The 23264-nt window shown below is 44.1% G+C and overlaps 3 protein-coding genes and 1 long non-coding RNA gene across 5 annotated transcripts in view; 2 read left to right on the top strand and 2 right to left on the bottom strand.

Annotated features, from left to right (window-relative positions):
• LOC133112130 (uncharacterized) overlaps window positions 1-1685 on the top strand; it is a 48427-nt gene extending 46742 nt beyond the window's left edge. The window contains exon 2 of the long non-coding RNA XR_009705042.1: window positions 1168-1685. This is a non-coding gene — a long non-coding RNA (uncharacterized LOC133112130). The remainder of the gene's footprint in view (window positions 1-1167) is intronic.
• Window positions 1686-6349: 4664 nt separating this feature from the next.
• Window positions 6350-10891, top strand: LOC133111867 (cholesterol side-chain cleavage enzyme, mitochondrial-like). 2 transcript variants are annotated; one of them, XM_061222498.1, is made up of 8 exons: window positions 6350-6839; window positions 7229-7428; window positions 7525-7728; window positions 7920-8080; window positions 8482-8648; window positions 8969-9047; window positions 9143-9334; window positions 10176-10891. In XM_061222498.1, exons 1-8 carry the CDS (start codon window positions 6664-6666, stop codon window positions 10284-10286), a joined length of 1290 nt encoding a protein of 429 aa, XP_061078482.1. In that variant the 5' UTR covers window positions 6350-6663; the 3' UTR covers window positions 10287-10891. The 2 variants fall into 2 exon arrangements, with proteins under 2 accessions (XP_061078482.1, XP_061078481.1); XM_061222497.1 differs by having other exon boundaries at window positions 7229-7728.
• An 856-nt stretch (window positions 10892-11747) lies between these two features.
• On the bottom strand, window positions 11748-16246 carry stoml1 (stomatin (EPB72)-like 1). Its single transcript, XM_061222499.1, has 7 exons — window positions 15713-16246; window positions 15353-15459; window positions 15016-15165; window positions 14397-14600; window positions 13944-14184; window positions 13413-13616; window positions 11748-12582 (listed from the first exon to the last, which is right to left on the bottom strand). The coding sequence occupies exons 1-7, from the start codon at window positions 15879-15881 to the stop codon at window positions 12386-12388; spliced, it is 1272 nt and encodes a 423-aa protein (XP_061078483.1). The 5' UTR covers window positions 15882-16246; the 3' UTR covers window positions 11748-12385.
• A 1707-nt stretch (window positions 16247-17953) lies between these two features.
• On the bottom strand, window positions 17954-22752 carry nr2e3 (nuclear receptor subfamily 2, group E, member 3). Its single transcript, XM_061222362.1, has 8 exons — window positions 22662-22752; window positions 21320-21470; window positions 20951-21054; window positions 20544-20816; window positions 19439-19620; window positions 18711-18951; window positions 18486-18591; window positions 17954-18086 (listed from the first exon to the last, which is right to left on the bottom strand). The coding sequence occupies exons 1-8, from the start codon at window positions 22750-22752 to the stop codon at window positions 17954-17956; spliced, it is 1281 nt and encodes a 426-aa protein (XP_061078346.1).
• Window positions 22753-23264: the final 512 nt, after the last annotated feature.

The raw sequence follows: 23264 nt of genomic DNA, 5'->3' as shown, positions 1-23264 counted from the left end.
GAAGCAGGCAGCAGGGCCCTCAGCGGCCCCAGTGGCTGAATGAAGATGTCATCCAGAAACCTGTCGCCGTGTTCTAATGAAGGTTTCCAGAGAAACGGCACGGAGACACGGTTACTACAGTCTGCTCCTGTCACCTGCTCCTCTTTTCACTGTCAAAGGACCCGAGAACCGCAAAAAGCCCCTCCCCCCCCCACGCTCCCGCTCCCCCTCCTGCTCCCCCTCCATCTTGTTCAAAGTCTAACCCGCCTCCCCCACTCCCCCCCCCTACCTGTGCCTCCATTTGCACGGCTGGCTGCCGTTTCTGCCCAGTCGGTGAGATGGAGATATGGAAGGGGCGGCGGGTCTCGGGGAGGTTAATTGCAGCTCTGTGCAGCGGTGGACACTATTCCTCCACCCGACTTGAAAGGGCCCATTTGCTCCATTTTGCGGGCTGTGTGCTGCATGCAGGTGGATCGGGACATGGGGTGAGAGAGCTCTCTGCTCCCCCCAGCAGGCAGCCGCTTCTGTACAGTTTTGGAGACGGCCCAATTGCTATTTTAGAGTAGAATTGGCATCGCCAAGCACTGCTGTCTAAAAGGGAAGAAGTCGTATGAATTTTAACAAACAAGGAATCTACTGAGCATTTGCGATGAAGTTATTATAGTTTCAGTGACAGAAATTACAGCACGTTTTCAATGCAAAATTGAAGTAGCTGCAAGGTAGCTGCAAGGAAAATGAATTATTAATTTTATCTAAAAGGAAGGCAGTTAAATGGAGAAATATTTATCTTATTAGAATGAAGGAACTGAACGTGGTGTGAGATGGGTAAGTGCGTGCTCTCTCCAGAGAAACCCTTTTTCAAGTACCACTTGCAGTCGATAGAGACTTGCTCATGCTCCGATTCATTCGTTTTGAACACATTCTGTATAATACATGCCACAATGAGGCATTTACTACTGTTGAGTGTTTTCTTAGAAATGGATTTTAAACACCTGACAACTTTTAGCTGAAATTTCCCAACAAGCAGTTTTTTCATTAAATTACTTCTAAAGAAAATTGTAAGCACGCCTACAATCGAACAGATGATTGACATGACTAATGTATTGAGATGAGTAGGTGGTCACTGTTCGTATTTGAGCTCAATCGTGATCGGGTGGACTGCCATTCGCATTCTGTGATCCGTTACAGTGTGAATGAGGATCACGGTGAAGTGGATTTCTGGGAGAGGAAGGAAGGGGCTTCACAGACCTGCCTATGCTGCTTCCTGTATACCATCTGGCAGCACTCGGAGCCTCAGATGATGGGAAAGTGACGGAAGGCGTGCAGGAGACGGGCCTGACGCCTGCTGTTAAAGTGAGGCCCCGGCAGGAAGATTAAAGAACGGCAGCATTCCCTCCTTCCTGTGCCGACTAGTGTCCAACAGCAACAGCAGAAGTCACATGACACCTCCAAAGACACCGTTGAGCAGTCTTTGTTGAAATTCTCGAAATGGACAAAACTATTCTACTCAAAGAACCTAGGAGTACTGATCTTCGATCTTCATTTTTATGTTCTATGTATTAGTGAAGTAATCTTCATTTAATGGTCCTAAGCAGTGGCTTGTTTCCGTTTCATCTAAAGTCTCTTCTGCAATCAGGATTTTATGATGACACGCATGATTTAACCACAGACCCATTTCCACAAAGTTAAGTTTTTGGTATTATTAGTATTGTACACCAAACCAAACCAAGCCCTGTAGCCTTTTTCTGCCCAAACATTTACACCATCTCTCATTATGCAATGCCCCCAAAGAAAAGTTCCACCATCTTACTTTGGACGTACATCATTTGCCTTGGAAGGTGCATAGAGAGACCAGTACATGGTGGTTGACCAGTCTTGCAGTGCCTATTATAACTTCAGGGTTGTGATTTATATTCTTTAACTGGATCTGACCTTCTTCACCCCAAATGTGCATTGGAAAAAATTCACCTCAATCACATTTAGCACTACTGCATGACAGGCAGTATCAGGCTGTATGTGGTGTTTATTTATAAACTGTATATTTTCTTTCTGTTTCTATCACACTTCAACTTGCTGGGCACTAAAAAGCTAGGTTCATGGTTTGTCAGACCTAAGCATGCTGTCTAACCACAGATATGGGTGTAGATTTGGACTTGGACTTTCAGGCCTCCCAAAAATGCTCCAGACATTAGCCTTAGGTTATTAGGTTGTAGTGTGAAGCCACAGGTCATGGTGTGAGGGGGAGGGCCAGCTAAGCTTCTGCTGTCTGCATCTCTGCACGGTTTCCTATCACTTTCTCCCCCAAGACCTCTCTCTGAGTGTCTGCTGTGGATAACGATTGTGTGTTACTCTGGCAGTTCAGTTCAGTTCAGTTCAGTTTATTATTTGTCCCAAATGGGCAATTTGTTTGCAGCAGGACCACACACATACCACACAACAATAGGCATAACACAATACAGACAGACAGACAGATTCTGCACAAGAAGCATAATAAATAATTCAGTTGTGATGAATATTGGCAGTGCATTAAAAACTGAGTCATTTAAAATCAAGATACAGTTCACATCCAAGTTGATGTGGTGTTACGATCGCGTGCAAGGTAGTCCGACTTAAACAGTACTATACATAACATAATAATAATAATATTAGTAATACTGTACTCTTATACTCTCCCTCCCTGATAGTCTCATATATCATTCAGACTCTCTCTCTCTCTCTCTCTCTCTCTCTCTCTCTCTCTCTCTCTCTCTCTCTCTCTCTCTCCCGCTCTCTCCCTCTCTCTCCCTCTCGGGAGGGGGGCCTTGTCTTGGCGAATGTACAGGAGTCTGCTTTGAAAGCAGTCTTGCATTGCGAGCCTTGCTGTTTCAAATGTCACTCCAGCTGCCTGGAGACGGAGCGGTGGTTGGCACGGGCTCTGATTATGCAGTGTCTCTAATGTGTAAAGGTCAATGAGAAGGCCTGCGGCGAGCAACACTGTTATTATTCCCTACTGTATGCTGTGTGTGGGGCTGCTGGTGGGGTGAGGGGGCTTTGGGGCTGAGGTATTTGTTGGCAGCATAGAAAAGGCCAAAAACTTCATTTCTGCTTCTCTTGGAAGTCAGAGTACAATGAGGGAAAAATAGTTGTATATTTACTGAAGATATTTGGGTACACGAGAAACCATTGTGTGACTCCTTAAAATGCTGCTGAATCTGACACTCTTGGCCCCTACGAGCGCTCTTTTCAGAGGTTGACCGTGTTTGTCCTTCAGAGACTGTTAGCTGCACAATGGGGCCCACCGTCCGCATTACGATTCACAGGGTTGTCCCGTCAGCAGGACCCCTCCCCCCCACTGTGCTCACCCCCCTCATGCTGTTTCCATTTCAATTACATGCTCAGGTTTGTCTGTGGGCCCCCAGGGAACCACGAACACACTAGTCTAGATTGGGATCTTCTAATCGTTGTTTCGGCCCTCCTCCTCCTAACCAGGTCCCCACCACTGGATACAAGCACTTGTGCCCTTTGAACACAGCGAGACGCAGATTTAACTTGAAAGATTGAAAGGCCCATTGAAAATGGTACATCAGCCCAGGCTGGTTCTGTGGACCGCACAACAGAGCAGGACACAAAAGCAGCATGTATACTTTAGCACCCCATGTCACTCACTGTGGTTATCTACAGTACCCAACTGCTCAATCTGCGACAGTATTATCCATAAGGACAACATAATGGACTCCATATCTAGATCTTCTGTTCAAATCACATGGGAGAGTAGCTGCCACAGTAATGATGCACCACTAACAAGGGTTACTGAGTTATCACTATTAGAAAGCTGTTACATAAATGCGTTCTGACAATGTTGAAAATGGAGTTTGTCAAATATGTGTCTTACCATACCATCTTACCATATAAGAGGGGATGCAAAATAAATAATAAATATAAAAATAAAACAAAGAACTGTTTATTGTTCCATTATTCCAATTCAGAAAATTGGGGAAAATGACTAAGTATTCAAAAACTTGCTAAATGGCAAGTTCATTAAATCTCGATTGAGATTCACCATCATGCAGTCCTCTCATTCTCCCTCTGTTCTTATCTGGTCTCCTGTCTAAATTATGCCTTTTTCATCTCCCCAAAAATGGAAACACGTGGTGATGTGTAACAATGCATATTCACAATGATCAAATTAAACTTAAATAATTTTGATGAATGTAGCGTAAAGTGAGTTGTACATTGTACAATGAGATGCATGTGTTCATATTTTGTATGCACACGGCCTTGGAAAAGGAGGTCTGTGTGACTAAGATGACACCATGTGGCGGGGGTCTGCAACTAACCATGGCAGGTTCCTGCTAGAAATGTAGCAACAGTTGCTAAACGCCTTACCCCATTTCCATCACCCTGTGGTTGCTGGTTTGTGACAACTACCTCTCCTGTATTTTAACTATGAGCTCAGTAGCTATGCAATAGCCATAAGCATTTGTATGAACAAGCTGTCAGTTCAGTGATAGATACAAAATACTGGACCTCCCCCCCCTCTATTACTGTCCCTGAAACCCCTGCTCCAAGGCTTGCAGTTGCACTCAATGCCTGCAGAGTACAAGCTGAAGAAGAAGAGTGACAGGATACAGCGCTCCCAGGCAGTGAAAGACCTAAACAGCATATATAGTCTGTACAGTGCCTTCCATAATGTTTGGGACAAAGACCCATCATTTATTTCATTGCCTCTGTACTCCACAATTTTAAATTTGTAGAAAAAAATTACATGTGGTTAAAGTCCACATTGTCAGATTTTAATAAATGATATTTTGATACACTTTGGTTTTGTCATGTAGAAATAAAAATGTGCCCTGTGTCCTCCAGACTGGTTCCATTATCTCATAGGTCATCTTATAGGACTTCAGAATGCTTAATCAGAATGTCCAGTGAAACTCTAAGACATATATAGCTCACACTGCTTGTGATGGTTCAGCGCAGAATAACAAGAAAAGTTCATATAGTCTGACAGCAGTCAAACTTACTAATGCTTTCCTTTGTGAAGTAATATTTATTCTTAAGTACAGTTTTGAGTAAGCTGTTCTGTTGGTAATCCTCACTGGTTTTTGTGTAACTCTCAGATAAGGAGACTCAATTGAGAATATATATACACGCAGATAAGACTGAAAAAAAGTATTTCTTATCTCCTGAAGGGCAGAGGGTGACCTTCACACACTGCTTTTCTGAACAAACATTTCTCATTTATGCTCTTCAAAGTGAAAATTGCTCCTTCATTTCCTTCTCTGTCAGGAATTTTCCTCTCATAACGTTTCAGCAGTCCATAATTGTAGATATGCAATATGTTAATTTTAAAATGTTTTCATTTTTTCCTGAAAAAGTAATGTTTTATTAATAGCTATTCATATCATATAGTCATTATGGTGTCAACTGTTGCTTAATAGTATATGAAAAATTTAAGGATCATTCTGTTGCAATTCCTAGTTGGAATTCAAATGAACAAGTCACACCGCAACGGCAAGCAACCATGTGACGTCATGCTGCCAAGATGCTTTGCGATCTTGCAAATTTGGCAGCGCCCAGGAAATTGGATAAGGCCTTACTTTTGCGGTAAATAAATTAAAACCTAAAGGTAAAAATATATTGCTCGGATTTATTTATTCAGAGTCTGATGGGTAAATTCAGTAAAAATGATCTGAAGGCCAGAGGTGTCCTTTAGAGCCTGTTTTTACAATCCGTGCTGTTCAGATCTTCAGTGATCTGATAGACAGCACTGTTTTTGGGTGCTCACCGCCACATCATTATTAGAATACCCATGACCAGTCAGTGAGGCTGAGGCCCAAGGCCCCGAGAGGGAGGTGTGCCGGGTATAAAGACTGAAGGCCAGGCTGAGGCCAGCCTGTCCCAGAGAGAGGTTCACCATGATCGGGAGGTGGCGTGTGTGCTTTCGCTCCGTACCCCCGTGCTGTCCCGGGGCCCCGGGTGGAGATGGTGAAGCCACGGGTCCAGCCAGGGGCTGCCACAGCGCCAGTGTGCCCATGGTGAGGCAGGGCGCTGACCCGGCCATCCGCTCATTCGATGAGATACCTGGCCTGTGGAAGAACAGTGTGGCCAACCTCTACAGTTTCTGGAAGCAGGACGGATTCAGGAATATTCATCATATCATGCTCAAAAACTTCAGAAACTTTGGACCCATTTACCGGTAAGGGCCTTTTTGAGTAATACAAATATTAATAAAAAGTACTTTATGAATCTTGTTCATTTACATTGTCCTGATGATTATGAATACCTTTATTTTATTATATATTAATATTCAGAATTAATATTTGCCTTGTTTCAGTTTAATTGAAAAGTTAATTGAATTAAATTGGAAACTACCAGTTTGATGAATAAAAAGTATATTAAATCATTCAAATATTGCCACTGAACCAATGTGTTTTGTAAATGAAAACAAGTATCTCTGTGATATTTACAACTTTGTAGTCAAATCAGTAGTCTTGAAATGTATCTTTGAGATTGTAGAGCAGTGGTGTGGTGTGAGAACTGTGCTCAAAGTTTGAAAAGTTAACAGTTTGAAACACGAGGTTGGCACCACTACACCACATGGTACTAAACCTTGTTGTAGTGTGTCTGCAGTTTTAGTGAGGTGTAAATGATGTAAGTTGGCCTGGATAAGGGTGGATTAAAGTCACAGAACATTGACCAGTGATAATGGTGCTCTCTACATACAGAGAGAAAATTGGGTCCTATGAAAGTGTGAACATCATAGAACCAGAAGATGCAGCCATTATGTTCAAGGCAGAAGGACATTACCCCAGAAGACTGATGATAGAGGCATGGAGCTCCTACAGAGACTACAGGAACCACAGATATGGAGTACTTCTGAAGTATGTGAACACTATTGTATTTGACTTGCCTTGCTTTTACCTGGCATGTTTCATGCTCTAAATTCCTACAGTTAAATATTTGAGATTTGAGAACCACTGACTTTGTGGCAAGTGCCTGAGCTAATGTGTGGCTGCTTTTCCCCCTCCCTGATTGTGAACTATTTACTTTACTGCTGTCTTCAGTGCATACCTTCAGTTCCTTGAGATTAATTACTATGTATTAGCCTTTAGATATGTAGGGACTTGACTGTGTTGCTCTCAGATGTTATCAAGCTCTTGTTATCAAGGTGTTTTCAATACTTTTTATATGAACATATATTTTATATGAATATGGACCCCAGTCTACTCATACACACTGAGACCAGGCAGACAACTGTCACTCTCCACAGGGATGGGGAGGACTGGAAGTCCAATCGGGTGGTCCTAAACAAGCAGGTGATCGCCCCAGCGGTGCAGGGGAACTTTGTTCCTCTGTTGGACGAGGTGGGACAGGACTTTATGGCGCGAATCCAAGGAAAGATCGAGAAGAGTAGAAGCAACAAATGGACAGTTGACCTCTCCAATGAGCTCTTCAAATATGCACTGGAATGTGAGGTCTTCACTAAATGTCATACTTTCCACACTAGCAAGGGTTTGGATAGTTTATTTGATTGCTTTGTTGAAAAACCTGCTTTGTGTCTTTCAGCGGTGAGCTCTGTGCTGTATGGGGAGAGATTGGGTCTGCTGCAGGACCACATAGAGCCAGCGGCTCAGCATTTCATCGACTGCATCACGCTGATGTTCAAGTCCACCTCGCCGATGCTGTACATTCCCCCGTGGGTGCTGCGCCGGCTGGGGGCCAGGACATGGAAGGACCACGTGGAGGCCTGGGACGGCATCTTCAGCCACGGTAGGAGCCAAACACCACGGGGAGGAAAGCTTCCACACAAAATGGAATTCTCTGGAATAAGACTTAATGTTGAATGTTGTATTTTTCCAGAAGCATTTCAGAAAATTCTTTGTATTTCGATGAATTTCACTATTTTGGAGCATTTATATTCAAAAGACGGAACCATTAATCCTGGACTGCTGGCTTTGCAGCGGATCACTGTATGCACAACATCTTCAAACGGATGAAACAGGAGCCCGGTCACGGTGGGAGGTACCCTGGAGTGCTGGCCACCCTGATGCTCCAGGGCCAGCTGTCCATCGAGGACATCAAGGCCAGCGTCACAGAGCTGATGGCGGGCGGCGTGGACACAGTAACAAACACGCACACCCATATACTCTCAGACAGTACTATGCATTGTGTTATCTTGAAATTAATTAATATCAACGTGCATGAATATAATTGATCATCTAAGACCTACCTTCGTTGCAGTTTTTGTTGCAAATGATTGGGCTTCCTGCTGCCATCACAGTAAAAAAATCAAGTGTAAACTGTTGTTTTCTACATGCTACATTCCGGCAGCTTCTAAACCAGTTTAGGACAGCTTATGTGGACTCCCCTGAATTGGATTCACCACTTGCAATCATGAGAGCAACATATCTGATAACAAGTCTGTGGCTTCTAAAAAAAGAATGAAGCATTTAATAGTTACTGCCCCAGTTATTACCTGTGGTAGTGTATATTTGGTTGGTGAGGGGGTTGTTTGTGTTGCAGACCTCCACCACCCTGCTGTGGACTCTGTATGAGCTGGCCAAACAGCCAGAGCTGCAGGAGGAGCTCCGGGCTGAGATCGCTGCAGCCCGGCTCTCCTCGCAGGGGGACTTGGTGGAGATGCTGAAGATGGTTCCTCTTGTCAAAGGAGCTCTGAAGGAAACACTGAGGTATGAGAAACTACAACAAGAGATAACCGAGGCACAAATACGGTCACTATTCTGTAGACAATGTGGGCAGATGCATGCCACCATGACAATAACAGATGTTGGGTCTATTCAAATTCCTGTTTCAAGTCAAAATTGGGATTATCATAAAGATGTAGCGAATTTATTCAAAAAGAGTGTGTATTAAAACAGTGAATGTAGTAAATGAATTATAATGCTAATATGAGAAGAATTTGCTTATATCACTGAAGGGTCCCAAGTTAAATTTGTATTGCTTAATATAAGTCAAAATGAATTCCCAGCTGATAACTTCCTCCCTGCAGGTTACATCCTGTTGCTGTGAATTTGCAAAGGTACATAACTCAGGATATAGTGATTCAGAACTACCACATTCCATCTGGGGTAAGGTCTATTCATTTCCTATGAATGCGCATGTTCCTCCAGGCCACAGCGGTTAAGTTCAGCCTCTGTTCCTCACTCTGTCTCTTGCCGGGCAGACCCTGGTTCAGCTGGGTCTGTATGCCATGGGCCGGGACCACCAGATCTTTCAGCGTCCAGAGCAGTACAGGCCCTCGCGCTGGCTGCAGGGGAACGCCCGCTACTTCAGGAGCCTGGGGTTCGGTTTTGGGCCCAGACAGTGCCTCGGGCGGAGAATAGCAGAAACAGAAATGCAGCTCTTCCTCATACATGTGAGTTCAGAACCACCCTTCCATAAACACATCAGAATAATGCAAGAGATTCATTATGATGTGATTGTGAATCCATTTGTGAGACCACCAAGAGTTTCTCTCCAATGCCCACAACTGTCTATGATTCAACAAAATAAGGGCAGTGAAGAAGACCCACCCCAGTGGGTCTTTTACAGTAACTCTATGCCTCAGAGAGGATTCTGTTTTAGTATGACATCATAAGATCATGGATCACCCTTACTTTTCAAGTTCTATACTACTAAAAAAAATTTAAGCAACATGTTTGAAGTGCCGTAGAGGCACACAGCTAAAGCATCAGACCTTGATGCAGGCATCAGTTAGATGCAGGTGCACACCAAGGACCGGGGATCACGTCACGGTCCTGCCAAAAACCAGAGTTTGGCTGGCACACACGGTGAGCCACATAATTGGCTCGCTGCTTCGAGGGTCGGGCGGTAGGGTCTGTAGGATCGCCGAATACAATAAACAAAAAGATATGCAGATATGTATTGTATTTGGAGAGATTTGGGCATCTGGGTGCAGTTTTGGGGAAACTTTGAATGCCTGTCGTTACCATATTTTGTTCACAAGTTTGTGCACAAATAGAATGTAGTTCTGGGTTGGTCATTGACTTTGAGATTGAGATTCAGTGCTAAACTATAAAAACATGAGGCGCTTTGTAACTTTTTGCTATCTTTTGTGTACACTATGTACATGCTCTAACATAAATTTGTTGTTTCAAATTTCTGAATGGTACAACCCTCTTCTTTAATGTACCATGTGTGTGCAGACTCCCTTGCTGTGTCTTACACTGTCCCTCTGTTCTGCCCCATGAATGCAGATGCTGGAGAAATTCAAGATTGAAAACCAGGGGGAGGTGGACATGAGGAGCACCTTCGCGCTCATTATTATCCCAGAGAAGCCCATTGTGTTGACCATAAGACCTCTGTGACCTCAGTCAAATGGGAGGTAATGGAGAGTTGCCAAGGACAGCACATGGTGATGTGAATCCACTTGGCCAAATGCCAATGTAATACTGTACATTAGATACATGACTTCTGCAGTGACTAAATTAAAGTGACTAAAACTATTTATTTTACAGTACGCATGTTCAATTTGTTTTGTGTTTTGGTTTTTCATCATATGAATTTCTTTATATTACAAAAATGTTTTTTTGAAGACAATTCTGCTTAACATTTCAGTCATTGCTTTTGTCCATTTTTTGCAAATGTACTTCAAGACATTTGAAAAGGAGGAAGGTTGAATTGCCCTGATTTATACTCGTTGTATGACCTACTGACGCATTTTCAACTGAAAAAGGAGTAGTACAACACTTTTCCTCAGTGTGGGCACCTGTAGGATTTTGTTGTGGCAGAACAGTCACACTTTGTTTCACAGCGTTGATTGGACAGCCAGATGGAACACTCAAATTCCATGCCATGGATAGGCTACAACAGGCTGTCAGCTGTACGAGGACTATAAATCAGGCTTTAGCAGTTTACTGGTATTTTCCATAAAATGTTTTTTAAAAGGCAATAAAAATATATCCCTCACCCATTATAGATTTGTTTTTTTTGCATCATTCATGTTTTATGTGCATTTATGAGTCATTTATAACTGCTGAGTAGTATCTATTTTACATAATTCACAGCAAAATATTGAACTGATGTGATACCACAGATAAATCTTCATTTTTACTATTCATCAATTTTACCTTAAAATGAAGTATTACCAAATTCAGTGCACTCACTCACAGATGCTGTTTCAAATATGTTCATCTTTGTAAATAACTACCAAGGAACACAGCTTTCAAAGGTCACTCTCTGTCCTTCAAGAGATAATCAACTCTTTTCCCCCATAAGTGTCTTATCAGTTTCTATCTTCATCAAAGAGTTTCCTCTGACACTGACATTACCTTTTATATCAGGTTTGTATTATGTTCATTTTTTTCTTGCGTCATACTATCTGAAACATAAGTTCCAAGCTGATAACGCTACACTTCAACATTTAAAATGGCTGAACACATAAAGAAAATTTGAATAAAAACTATTATAACATTTGGACGATGAGAAATGTACAGTATATTTGAGTACTTAAATTCTTCTGGCCTGTGTCATAAGAGTTTATAATTATAATGTCCCATACAAATTATACCAAATGGATATTATATTGATCATTAATCCATTTGGGAGTGTCCACAAGTTCTAACACACAGCGGTTCTTTTTCAATCATAAGGACATCTGAGGATTCAGCCACACACATCAGCCAGTTATTTTCCCTCTGAACAGCAGTGAGGAAGTGGAAGTTTATCTCTGAAGGGACGGCTGTCTGAAATTGGCCTCAGCCTTGTGCTGGCCCTACATGAGTAAACACATTCTTCATTTGACCAAGGACCAAAATGACTGCCAAAAATATTATTCCACAGCAACGCAGTTTTATAAAGGGTTCAAAAGCAATTCAATCCTTTACAGGCACAAAGTGTCGATTGTACACCAGATAACCACCAGAGCAAACTTAAAACAGAAGATTTTTAGAAAAATGGGATGACAACATAAAAATATCCCAGGTCTTTCCTGGAAAACAGATAATCAAATATAATGTTTCTGCCTTTACAGTAATTAAGATGCCCGGCTGACACTTCATTTAACTGCCACTCAGACTATATTTTCAAAAAAAATAAATAAACACATTTCAAAAGTAAAGAACATACTTCATAGTGAAGTATGGATAATGTCTGTCCTCGCTACAAATGTGTATGAATAATTACACAATCCATAAAAACACACAAGCAAAAACATGACATTTAACAGCTCCTGAGCATCATCTAATGCATTGTGATTTTGTTCATACTTTTCAAAAATCAGTTGGATAATTGCCAATTTCAGAGACCTTATAAGATGTAATGTAATATCTCTGTTGGACGGTTATCGTTGTTGTCCGTCTGGTTTTCCCTCGTACAAGATGATGGAGGCAGCTCATAGAACGGGGCTAGTGGTGAAAGTTGCTCATTCCGGTTCTTTCCGGTCTGTACCAGTTGGTTCCGGTTTGTGTCACTGTGGCCTGATGAGCTTTATGAGTTGCTCCAGCTTCATGGCTGTCCTCAGGTCGCCCTGGACCTTCAGCCTGCTGCTGGTGTAGGCTGCAAACGGACGCAGGGTGCCCTCGAACAGGGCCAGCAGGTCCTCCTCGCTCATCTGCAGGGTGACATCCGGCTGCTCTGCGTCCCCCGCTCCCACCTCCCCTCTGCCTGCATCACACGACAGCGCCAAACATGAGATCTAACCTGGGAGTGCTGGAAAACCCACACTCCACAGACATTCACACAGCGCCAAACATGAGATCTAACCTGGGAGTGCTGGAAAACCCTCACTCCACAGACGTTCACATAGCACCGAACATGAGATCTAACCTGGGAGTCCGGGAAAACCCACACTCCACAGACATTCGCAATAAACAATACAAGATTTTAAGCCCCTAGACCACAGAACTACATTACAACTAGTACAGCTATCTGAATCTGTGAAATTGAGAATTCGCTGTTCCGGCTATAATGCCGTTCTGTGATCTAGAGGTTTAGACCTCAGGTTTCGACTCCAGCTGGTCTAAACATTGCAATTGACGCAATATTAATAGTATACTTTACTATCATTAAAAATATGTTATATTTTGCCCAATAAGTAATCAGAGCATAGCATGTTGTAGTAATGCTGCAAAACATGTATAATTTTTCCTCTTAGCTACGGTATTTACATTGGTAAATGAGGTTTAAAAAAGGATTGAGAAATTTAGAAGCCGAAGCTATTTTGCGATCCTTTTCGCCATCATGTGGCGAGACCTTGTTACTGCAAGCATCGTAGCATCGATGAGTAGCATCAATTTTCATGGTAATAAACGTGTAAAACAGGGGTTTCCAAACTTTGAGGACACAAGCCACTCAATGTATGAATCGTCTCCAGTTCTGCATCATTAAATCAGGCCTCTCTGCCAGTGTGCCCTTGCCCTATCGACCTGCATATTTTCAGTTTACCGATCGGCTGTGCATGGAGACCAAAGCCCCGTCTGGTGCCCAAGCCTCACCTTTGCTCAGGTCTACAAAGTAGCTGTTGATGCTGCCGTCGGGGAGGGTGATCTGGAACTGGAAGCAGGCGCCCACCTGGTGCACCAGCTGCTCTGAGAGCCAGGGCTCCACGGCCTCCAGCAGCTCCGTCACGCTGACCCTCTTCCCCACGGCGGGGGCAGAAGGACCCAGCTCATCCACGAAGCTCACCGTGTCCCCCGGCCCTGAGGAGAGACAAGCCGCATGTTCCTGCAGTGCGCCAAAGGCAGAAATCGCACACGGAGACCCCGACCTGGCTCAGGCGGTAAGAGCAGTCGTCTGGCAGTCGGAGGGTTGCCAGTTCGATCCCGCCCTGGGTGTCGAAGTAACCGTAAGCAAGACACCTCAACCCCGAATGCTCCTGACGACCTGGTTGGTGGCTTGCATGGCAGCCAATCGCCATGGGTGTGTGTGTGTGTGTGTGTGTGTGTGTGTATGAATGAATGGGTGAATGACAAGCATGAATTGTAAAGTGCTTTGGATAAAGGCGCTATATCAATGCAGACATTTACCATTTGAACTGTGTGACGTGTGCGGGTCCATTTCAGGGAGCTGGGAAAAGCCGCCGTTTCCCAGGAAATGCGCAGCCAGCTGCTGAATGGGCCCGACGATGCCCTCCAGCCCGGGCACAGAGGGCGGCATGATGATGGGGCCGGAGTGGGAGTCGTCTGGGCCCTTCAGCACGGACTCCACGGTCAGCTCCACCCGGTCCACCTCTAGTCCCCACGGTCGAGTCATCTCGTTGATGTCGACCTGCAGCACAGAGGTAGCGTTCCACGTGAGCGCCTGTTCTTCAACTGCTCCTCCAGTAAATGGTTTTAGCAGACCGCTCCAGAGAACAGGAGCCAAAAGCACCGCTGACCGTTTTGTCGACAGTAAGAGTAAGTGAACACTCGAGCATACCTGAAGACGGCAGCAGATATTTTGGGGTTCAGATACAGTGAGAGGGGAGGTAGAAAGCTCACCCCGAGATGGTCTCCCAGTTTGACCCTCTCTGTCTGGATCTCTCTCACGGTTTTCTTGCCCAGGTTGTGGGTCATGGCGTTCTGGGCCGTGAGCCGTGTGGAGGCGTTCAGGTCCTGCAGCGCCACCACTGACATCACCGGGCTCCAGATCCGGAACTGAATGTCAGCCCCCACCGACACCAGACCACCATCTGCAGTGGCCACCTGGCACAAGGTCGGGGTTAAATGAACATCCGCATATAGCAAGCATGTCATTTTACCGTGTCCTGCTCCTGGCAGGACAACCCATGACAGCTAGTTAGTTTGCACCCATTACTTTACATTAATTGAATCTCCTTTTTTAAATATCGAAATAAATCTGTTTCCACCCAGTGACATACCTAATGTTTTGTTGACATACTTCATAATCATAATGGAAATCATAAAACCTAAATAATGGGGTATACAGTGAACTCCATTTGTCTTGGGACAAAGACATTTTTTCCTGGTTTGACAACACAATTTAACATTTGTGATCAGGTAATGAGATTGAAATGTGCATGCGATATTACACTGTTTAGGCTTATTAATATAGCCCCCTGTTATAAAGGTTGGGGTAAGTAAGTGTACACTAAGATACCTTGCAGGGTGGAATGTTGAAAGCCCTCGTCCGCAGGTCCACTTTCTGCCACTGGTCAATGAGGGGCAGAATCAGGACCACGCCTGGCCCTTTTGGAGGACGGACTCGACCCAGACGGAACACAACTATCCTCTGGTAATTGGGCACCATCTGGACGAAAGTACAGCCATCTTACTCCGTAGTTTCTCCACTGAGCATGTCCAATTAGTTATATTTTATAATCCAATAATATGTCTCCCAGTTACTCCAAGATAGTTTCTGGTTACTTTTAAAGCTGGTCATAATTGTAAACAACTGTCCACGGTTCTGTTTATGAAATGAAGGCAAACCTGCTTACCTTCAAGACAAACCAGCCAGAAACGGGGAAGGTAATGAAAGTGCAGACAAACACAAGGAATGTGACGATCAAGTTGCAAATCCAGGACAACCATCCTTGAGTTCGGTCTTTAAAAATAAATATGGAGGCAGTGTTGACATTTTGGTAATATCTAGCTCGTAAAGAAAACGTTAAAGGCATGCACAGTTAAAATACCATGTATGCACAACCTTGTTAACTTGCATTTTATTTACTGCAACAGAGTCCCTAACAATTAAGCATGCAATGCAATTTGTAGCAATCTACAACGCACAGTCATTAAGTTAGGCTATACAAAATAGGGTTTCGTAGAAAGCTAAGGTTAATTAGGTTATACGTTACCTGTAAAATCGTTATCAATGACTTTAGGAACGTAGTCTAACGAATGCCCCTGGTGACTGAATTCTGACTTCGAAAAACTTGCAGCAGAGACGTACAAACCGGGACTAGACAGAACCGAGTCTCCCTGCGGCAGAGACTCGTATTGATACCCAGAGGAGGTTCGAAACATTGTAGCTCTTTGTCAGGTTTGTGGCGTTATAACCGTAGATTATGTTTGCTACGTCGATAAGGCTTTAGCTCCCTAGCTAGCTAGCTTGTATAGACGGACACAACCGTAATTACCATAGCAAGAAATCGGAATGATACCGAAAACTTCGTTTAGTTTTGGCTGGCTAGCTACACTAGCGAGCTAAGACAATTTCAAATCTGTATATGTAACCGCATTGTACACATTTCCCTTTATCCTATATGATTTGCTCTTTTTTTTACAAGCTCTGTAATGGAGGCTGACACAAAACCGTAAATATTACCGTTAGTCAGCTACCTGGCTAACAATCATAAATTCACTTCCCTGTTTACAGCAAGGCAAGCTCTCTATGGTTTACAGTGACGATTGTAACAGAGAGATTTGTTTTACAGAAAATAGTAGCACTCCAAAATAAGCGCGCCCTCTTCTGGAGATATTACATTACGGTCGCGCTACACCCAACGCATATGAATGACAGCAAGTAGTCTTCAAACCCGGTGGTGTCTATTCTGATCTGAAAAGGGCCGTTGTGGCAAAGAAATGGGTGGATTTAAGCTACCATTGGACAATTTATGTACAATGCAGATAATTTAATTACAATTACAATCTAATTCAAACACAGAATGGAGAGTGCTGCTGCCACAATGGTCATTCACAATTACAATTGGAAATGGAAAGCACCATCAGAAGCATCAGTGCTGTTCTACGGACTTCATGGATGTTGATGTTGCCTGTGATCTTACCGGTAATTTTGTCCATTCCTTTTTTTCACGAGTCCTTGAGCTCCTATGTCCACTGGCATTGTCTCTGTTGTCATTCTCCACATCCTAATGTTCTCAATCTCTAGCTCCGTATTCGTTAACATTTTCTCAGTGACCTTGACTGATGTGTTGCATTCTGATGGTACAGCCATGTCAATGAGCATGCGCTATCTTTGCATTCCTTATTTTTATGACAATGTCTGGCCTTTTCAGTATGAATGGGCAATGCCCCATAGGATGGTAACTTGATTGTTCTCTGTGATAATGTTGTTGACTGGTGCCACCTGTGCTGTTGTGATCTTGTAGTCTGGTAATAAACATTCCTGCTGAAGCTCATTTATCAGTTGTAAGTTGTAACCAATACTTTTTTATCAAGACAAAAAACAAGTTGGGGGAAAAAAATATCAGAATAATATTTATTGGTATTTACAGAAAATTCATTAGAAACACTTTTTTTGGTTTACAATGAAAATCAAGAATATGATGCCCACTTTTTTTTCTTTTTTTCTTTTATGTTGCATTTGTGTACTTGAAAATGAGAATATGTATGTTTCCCTCCCACAGTCTTCAAATAGTTTAATAGAATAATGATGATTTTGCAATTTGTATGTTACACATTTGTGTATTTAAATGTAACTGTCTTGATTGTACATTAAGTGGCTGCACTTCAATAGCCATAACGAGATAAAGCTAATCCTTGCCTGCCTTTTGTGGTCAAGTACACTGGTGCATGCATTTGTGTGCATGTGTGTGTACGTGTTATTCACACATGAAAGACACACGTCTTTCAAATGGTATACATCAATGTGCCCCCTGAAATTCATCTTAACATTACAAAAAATAAGATGAATACATTATGATATAAAAATAATACTGAATAGGCAAAACAACAAAGTACAACTACATCTGGAAGGGAAAGGGAATATGGAGGATAAAACAGAAGTAGCAAATTATTGAACACAAATAGGAACAGCTTTTTCTAGTGGAACAAGACCTGGGTCCAGGCACAGATCCAGGCCAGAGTAAGAGCAGTAAAGCAGTTAATTTGTCTGTTTTAGAGGGAGTGAAGGTGTATCGCTGTACAGGTGCTAAGCGTGGACTCTAATTCAGAAGTTCACGCAGCTTGTGTGTAGTGTTGGTATTTATTTTTCCCTGACATGCACAGCTCACAGGGGCCTGTAAGGTATCCTTTCCCCTGGGCCCCTTTATCACAACACAGCTTCAGCACCAACCAGATCTCTCTCTCCGGCCACGAGGGTGTGCAATGGCCCCTGTGGCCCACTCTGCGTTGGGCTAGTTCTTGAACATGTCGCACAGCAGCTTCTCCATGGGTGTGTTTCCAATGGTCCTGTGGAAGAAGAGGAGCTCAATCCGCTCCGATCCCACGAAGCGCAGGGAGGGCAGCAGCAGGAGGAGCTTCCCAAACCTGTCCCAGGGTGACACCACTTTAGGCTGGGGTTTTTCTACCATGCATGGCTTCATTGAGCAGGACTGACACATTAAGACTCTTGAAGCGAATCTGAGAGAAACGTATTTAGCAGCTTGTTTCTACTAAAGCTTGAAAACACAAGTAATATTGCTGTTCATACATTTTTTTTTTATTTTTTTTTTTCAGAAAAAGAAACAAAGCCAAGACTGGTAAATACAGTTCATGTCTTATCCTCAGTCCCTTTAGACAGTGTCATCTTCCACCTTGAATCAGTAATCATCTCGATGCAGTTATTGTTACTTGGAGTGCATTTTATTTATTGAATTTCTAGTGTACTAGTAATTCGTTTCTCGTGATAGCTGTTGAATGTCGTGAAAGGGAGAAGCACTTGCTTACCTGGCCGACTGGCTGGAATAATGGGTGCGGATGTGCTGACCAAGCATCACCTGAGACTGGTCCTGCAAGTTCTCCACCTGCTCTGGGTCCTTCAAGCCCCGGGTCTCTGCACCATTAAGAGTAATCTTCATCATAAAAACCTTCCACCACACATACAGCAGACTCTGAAGAGCAATGAATATTCATGTCAGAAATGATTTAATCGGCTGTGATTGGATGACCCACCCGGTTTGAAGAGGACAATGGCCTTGAGGCAGGCAAATTCAGTGGGGTCCACGGCAAGGGCCTTGAAGCGGCTGAAGGTCTCCTGCAGGATCCGCAGGTCGACGCTGGTGAAGCTGGTCTTTCCATGCAGAGACAGGGAGAGGTCGGGCAGGGAGAGCAGGGGGCAGCTGTCCAGGGGCAGAGACCACTGGATGGCGCAGAGAAGGAAGAGCTCACTCCAGGCCTCCTCCAGCAGGATCACCTGGAGGACCACAGGGAAAGATCTCAACTCCACCTGCACTCCCACACGAGGTACTCTAATGCTCTCTCAAAGCAGTTTTTTAGGGGGCATATCTGAGTAGACATACAATGATGTACCATTTGTTAAAGATTCCCATCAGGAAGTCAATATAGTAAATGCTAGAATTTCCATAATTTCCATACAATGAATGATTCGCTGTGTGCACAGGTTTTTATATGCTGCAGACATTGTTAAATACTGCTAACCCAGGGTGTCCAATCTTATCTGACAAGGGCCAGTGTGGGTGCAGGTTTTTTTTTTTAGCTCAGCACTACAACACAAGTCTTTTCAGGTTTTGTTTGAAGACCATACTTGGCTGTCATGTTGCTGGGCTAACAGAAAAACTTCCCACACCCACATCGACCCTTCGATAAGAGCACTCCTGTTCAAATCAAATCTTTACACATGCAGATAATCTCTTTTAGGGAGTCTCTTTTCAGCTCCTTACCTGGTCCCTGAAGGGGAGGTTGGAGAAGACGGGCAGGTTCTTGGCCCACTTGACAGATATGAAGAGCAGGCGGGCGGAGGTCTCGTACACGTTCTCCGGGCTGCTGGATGGGTACAGGGACACTTGGTAGTCCGCCGTCGTCCTCTCCGGTTCATTGCTTGTCACATCAATGTTCTCATCCACTGTGGAGAAAGGGAGGAATGAGCAAGAGAGAAATCTTAGTAAAGGACCGAGATGTGGCCGGGGCAATAGTAAGGAGGACAAGTCCATGCAAGGGCACACTGTAAATTCTTACACAGACACACACATGCACACAGACACAAACACACACTCATGCTCATACACACATGAGCACACCCTCACACGTACACGCACACACACACACACATATATACACACAGACACACACACGTATGCACATATATACACACACATATGCACACACATATACACACACAGAAACACACGCACACACACACACACGCACATATTCACGCACATATACACACACAGACACAGACACACACACACATATACACACACACACACACTCACACACATACACACACACACAGACACACACACACACACACATATACACACACAGACACACATACACACACACACACAGACACACACACACATATACACACACAGACACACACACATACGCACACACATATGCACACCCAGACACACACACGCACACACACAGACACACATATGCACACACATATACACACACAGAAACACACGCACACACACACACACAAACACACACACACATATGCACACACATATACACACACAGACACAGACACACACACACATATACACACACACACACACTCACACACATACACACACACACAGACACACACACACACACACATATACACACACACAGACACACATACACACACACACACAGACACACACACACATATGCACACACATATACACACACAGACACACACACATACGCACATACATATGCACACCCAGACACACACACACACACACACACACACACACACTCTCACACACACACTCTCACACACACACACACACTCACACACACACGCACACACACTCACACACTCACCGTCCTCAGGCTCCAGCTTGGCGCAGGTCTCTGCCGTCATCAGGCTGGCCATGAAGCGGTGGTTGGTCTGGGGGCTGGCGCAGCGCTGCAGGGGGGCGGAGGAGCTGATGGAGGAGGTGATGTGGGGCCGGGTGATGACGGAGCAGGTGGAGGAGGAGGACGAGGAGGAGGTGGACTCTCGCGTGGTGGCCAGGTGCTCCTTCTCCGCGTCTATGTCCATGGAATCCAGGTGCACCTGGGACGTCCTGCGTGGCTGCCGCTCGTTCTGCACCGCTGTGGGAGAGAGAGTGTGCCAATACAATATGCATTATCATTACTATTTTATTCTTGTAATTATTCAACGCCATTATTATGAGCAAATATTTATTCTTATTCTGAATAGAGATTTATGTGTGACAGCCCCTTACCATCTTTGTTCATGCCAGCCTGTAGGCACGTCTTTAACCGGCAGGCTTGGCACTGGTTACGATGGGCCTTGTCCACGGGGCACATGCCTGTGCCCGCCTGGCACCTGGGAATGGGGAGGGAAACAGGGTGGGTGGTTAATCTGGGACCATTTCTGTCCAGGGAAACACAATCACAAAAGCAAGTAACGGTAATGCATTGTCTGCCATGTGAATAACAGCATGTGGTAAATAAGTCGGTGTAAACGTAAGGGTTGGATTCTGAGAGTGAGTTTTGTGTGTAGTGTCGTTGAGTCATGTTGCGATGGGGGAGACGGCTATGCGTCTCTAAACCCCAGCCCTCCAGCCCTCCAGCCCTCCAGCTCTCCTCACCTGTAGATGAGCCTCCTCCTCACGCTGCGCTTGAAGAAGCCGCTGCAGCCGTTGCAGGCGTAGATGCCGTAGTGCTTTCCACTGCTGGTGTCTCCACACACTTTGCACAGCAGTGCAGGGCTCATGGCTTTCCCTGGAGCCGGGCTCTTTGCTGTAAGAGACACAAACGCAGAGACCACACCATGAGCTACAGATAAGAGACACAAATGCAGAGAGACCACACCATGAGCTACAGATAAGAGACACAAATGCAGAGAGACCACACCATGAGCTACAGATAAGAGACACAAATGCAGAGAGACCACACCATGAGCTATAGATAAGAGACACAAACGCAGAGAGACCACACCATGAGCTACAGACAAGAGACACAAACACAGAGACCACACGATGAGCTACAGACAAGAGACACAAATGCAGAGACCACACCATGAGCTACAGACAAGAGACACAAACGCAGAGAGACCACACCATGAGCTACAGACTAGAGACATAAAAACAGAGAGATACAAACGCAGAGAGACCACACCATGAGCTACAGACAAGAGCTTCCTGCAGATTGCTCCTCCAGATGTATACGGAATAGGCATAGTTTGACATTTTATTACAAAGAAAGATGTAGAACCAAATACCAAGGTGGTGATTGGTTGCAACTCAAATAAATGCATTAAAATGGCGTCTCATTTCCATCTCCTAAAAATGTTTTCGCAAAAAAACATCTAAAGCAGAGAAATCTTATGAATGGCTAGATGTATAATATAATAATATATTTCTACATATTGAATTTAAATTTACAATGAGGCTAATCATTTAGAAGAGGAATATATTGTCATTTGTATATTGCTCTCATTAGTACATCTAACATTCGTTGTGGGGCATATCAATGATTTGATATCATAATTATTCTTTATTGTCATTTATTAATTATTTTCATTTCAAAATGAATTAATCGGTATATTCTACTATGATTTACGAGATCATCACAGCATAATACATAGCACACATTTTTGTTTAACTTTGTAATTTGTCTCTATGTCAGAGCAACAGTCAAAATTCCTTTTATGGCATGACGGTATGTGCTTTGACTTTCATTTTGAATTAATAACTGTTATGGTACAGCTAAACTGTAGCTAAAACATACAGTATGCCAGATACATTTTTTCCATTTAAATTTGTGACTTCCATAAGAAGTATCCAATTCCATGAATAGTAATTATTGTTGAGCAAGTATTCATTTATGCCTCTTCTAAAAAGAAAGGGTGGGTTCTTTAGATTTCTACAGTGCAGGATATGTCCTGCAGCACTAGTTGCAGTAACATTGCAGTGCTAGTTTGGGGCTTACCTCCTCGGCTGTCATCAATGCTGCTGCTTCCTGGGGAATCTCTAGGGGAAGAGGAGGGCATTATGGATATCTTGGAGAGGTGATCTTCCATCTCAGGAGTAGGCCTGCAGAGTTGTTTAAGGGTGATCCTCCAGGTGGTCAGGGTTAACCTCTTCACAGACTTCACAGTGAGCAAATCCTTCCCTTTTGCAGTTATGAGGGTTTTCCTCCTTTCCAAAGTACAGGGTTAGATCCTAACCGTGTGCCTGGTGGAAGGTTCCCCTTTCGTTGGGAGGTTGGTGACTTCTGTGGGTCAGACTCTGGAGCAGCCAGAAGAGAGGGGTTTTGAAAGTGGGATGTCCCCTTCCTGCGATCAGAGTTTTTCTGGAACTCCTGTCTGTCAGTCTCCCAGCGCAGACAGGCCAGATGGTGGTTCAGTGGCAGCCTGGGCTTTCAGTTGCAGTTGCCTTCTCTGTTCACGAAATGGCGCGGAAGTTGCTTGAGCCTGTCTGCTCGCACTGTTCATCCGTTGGCTAGGGCCGGGGGAGTAGAGAGCAAGCGGGTCGTTCTGCCTCTGAGGGTATAGCCGGGTGAAGGGTGAAGGGGTCTGCACCTTCCACTTGG

This window comes from Conger conger, chromosome 15 (genome assembly GCF_963514075.1).
Source record: "Conger conger chromosome 15, fConCon1.1, whole genome shotgun sequence".
NCBI lineage: Eukaryota > Metazoa > Chordata > Actinopteri > Anguilliformes > Congridae > Conger > Conger conger.
The sequence above is the reverse complement of the archived record's forward strand: the minus strand, read 5'-3'. Positions and strand labels throughout refer to the sequence as shown.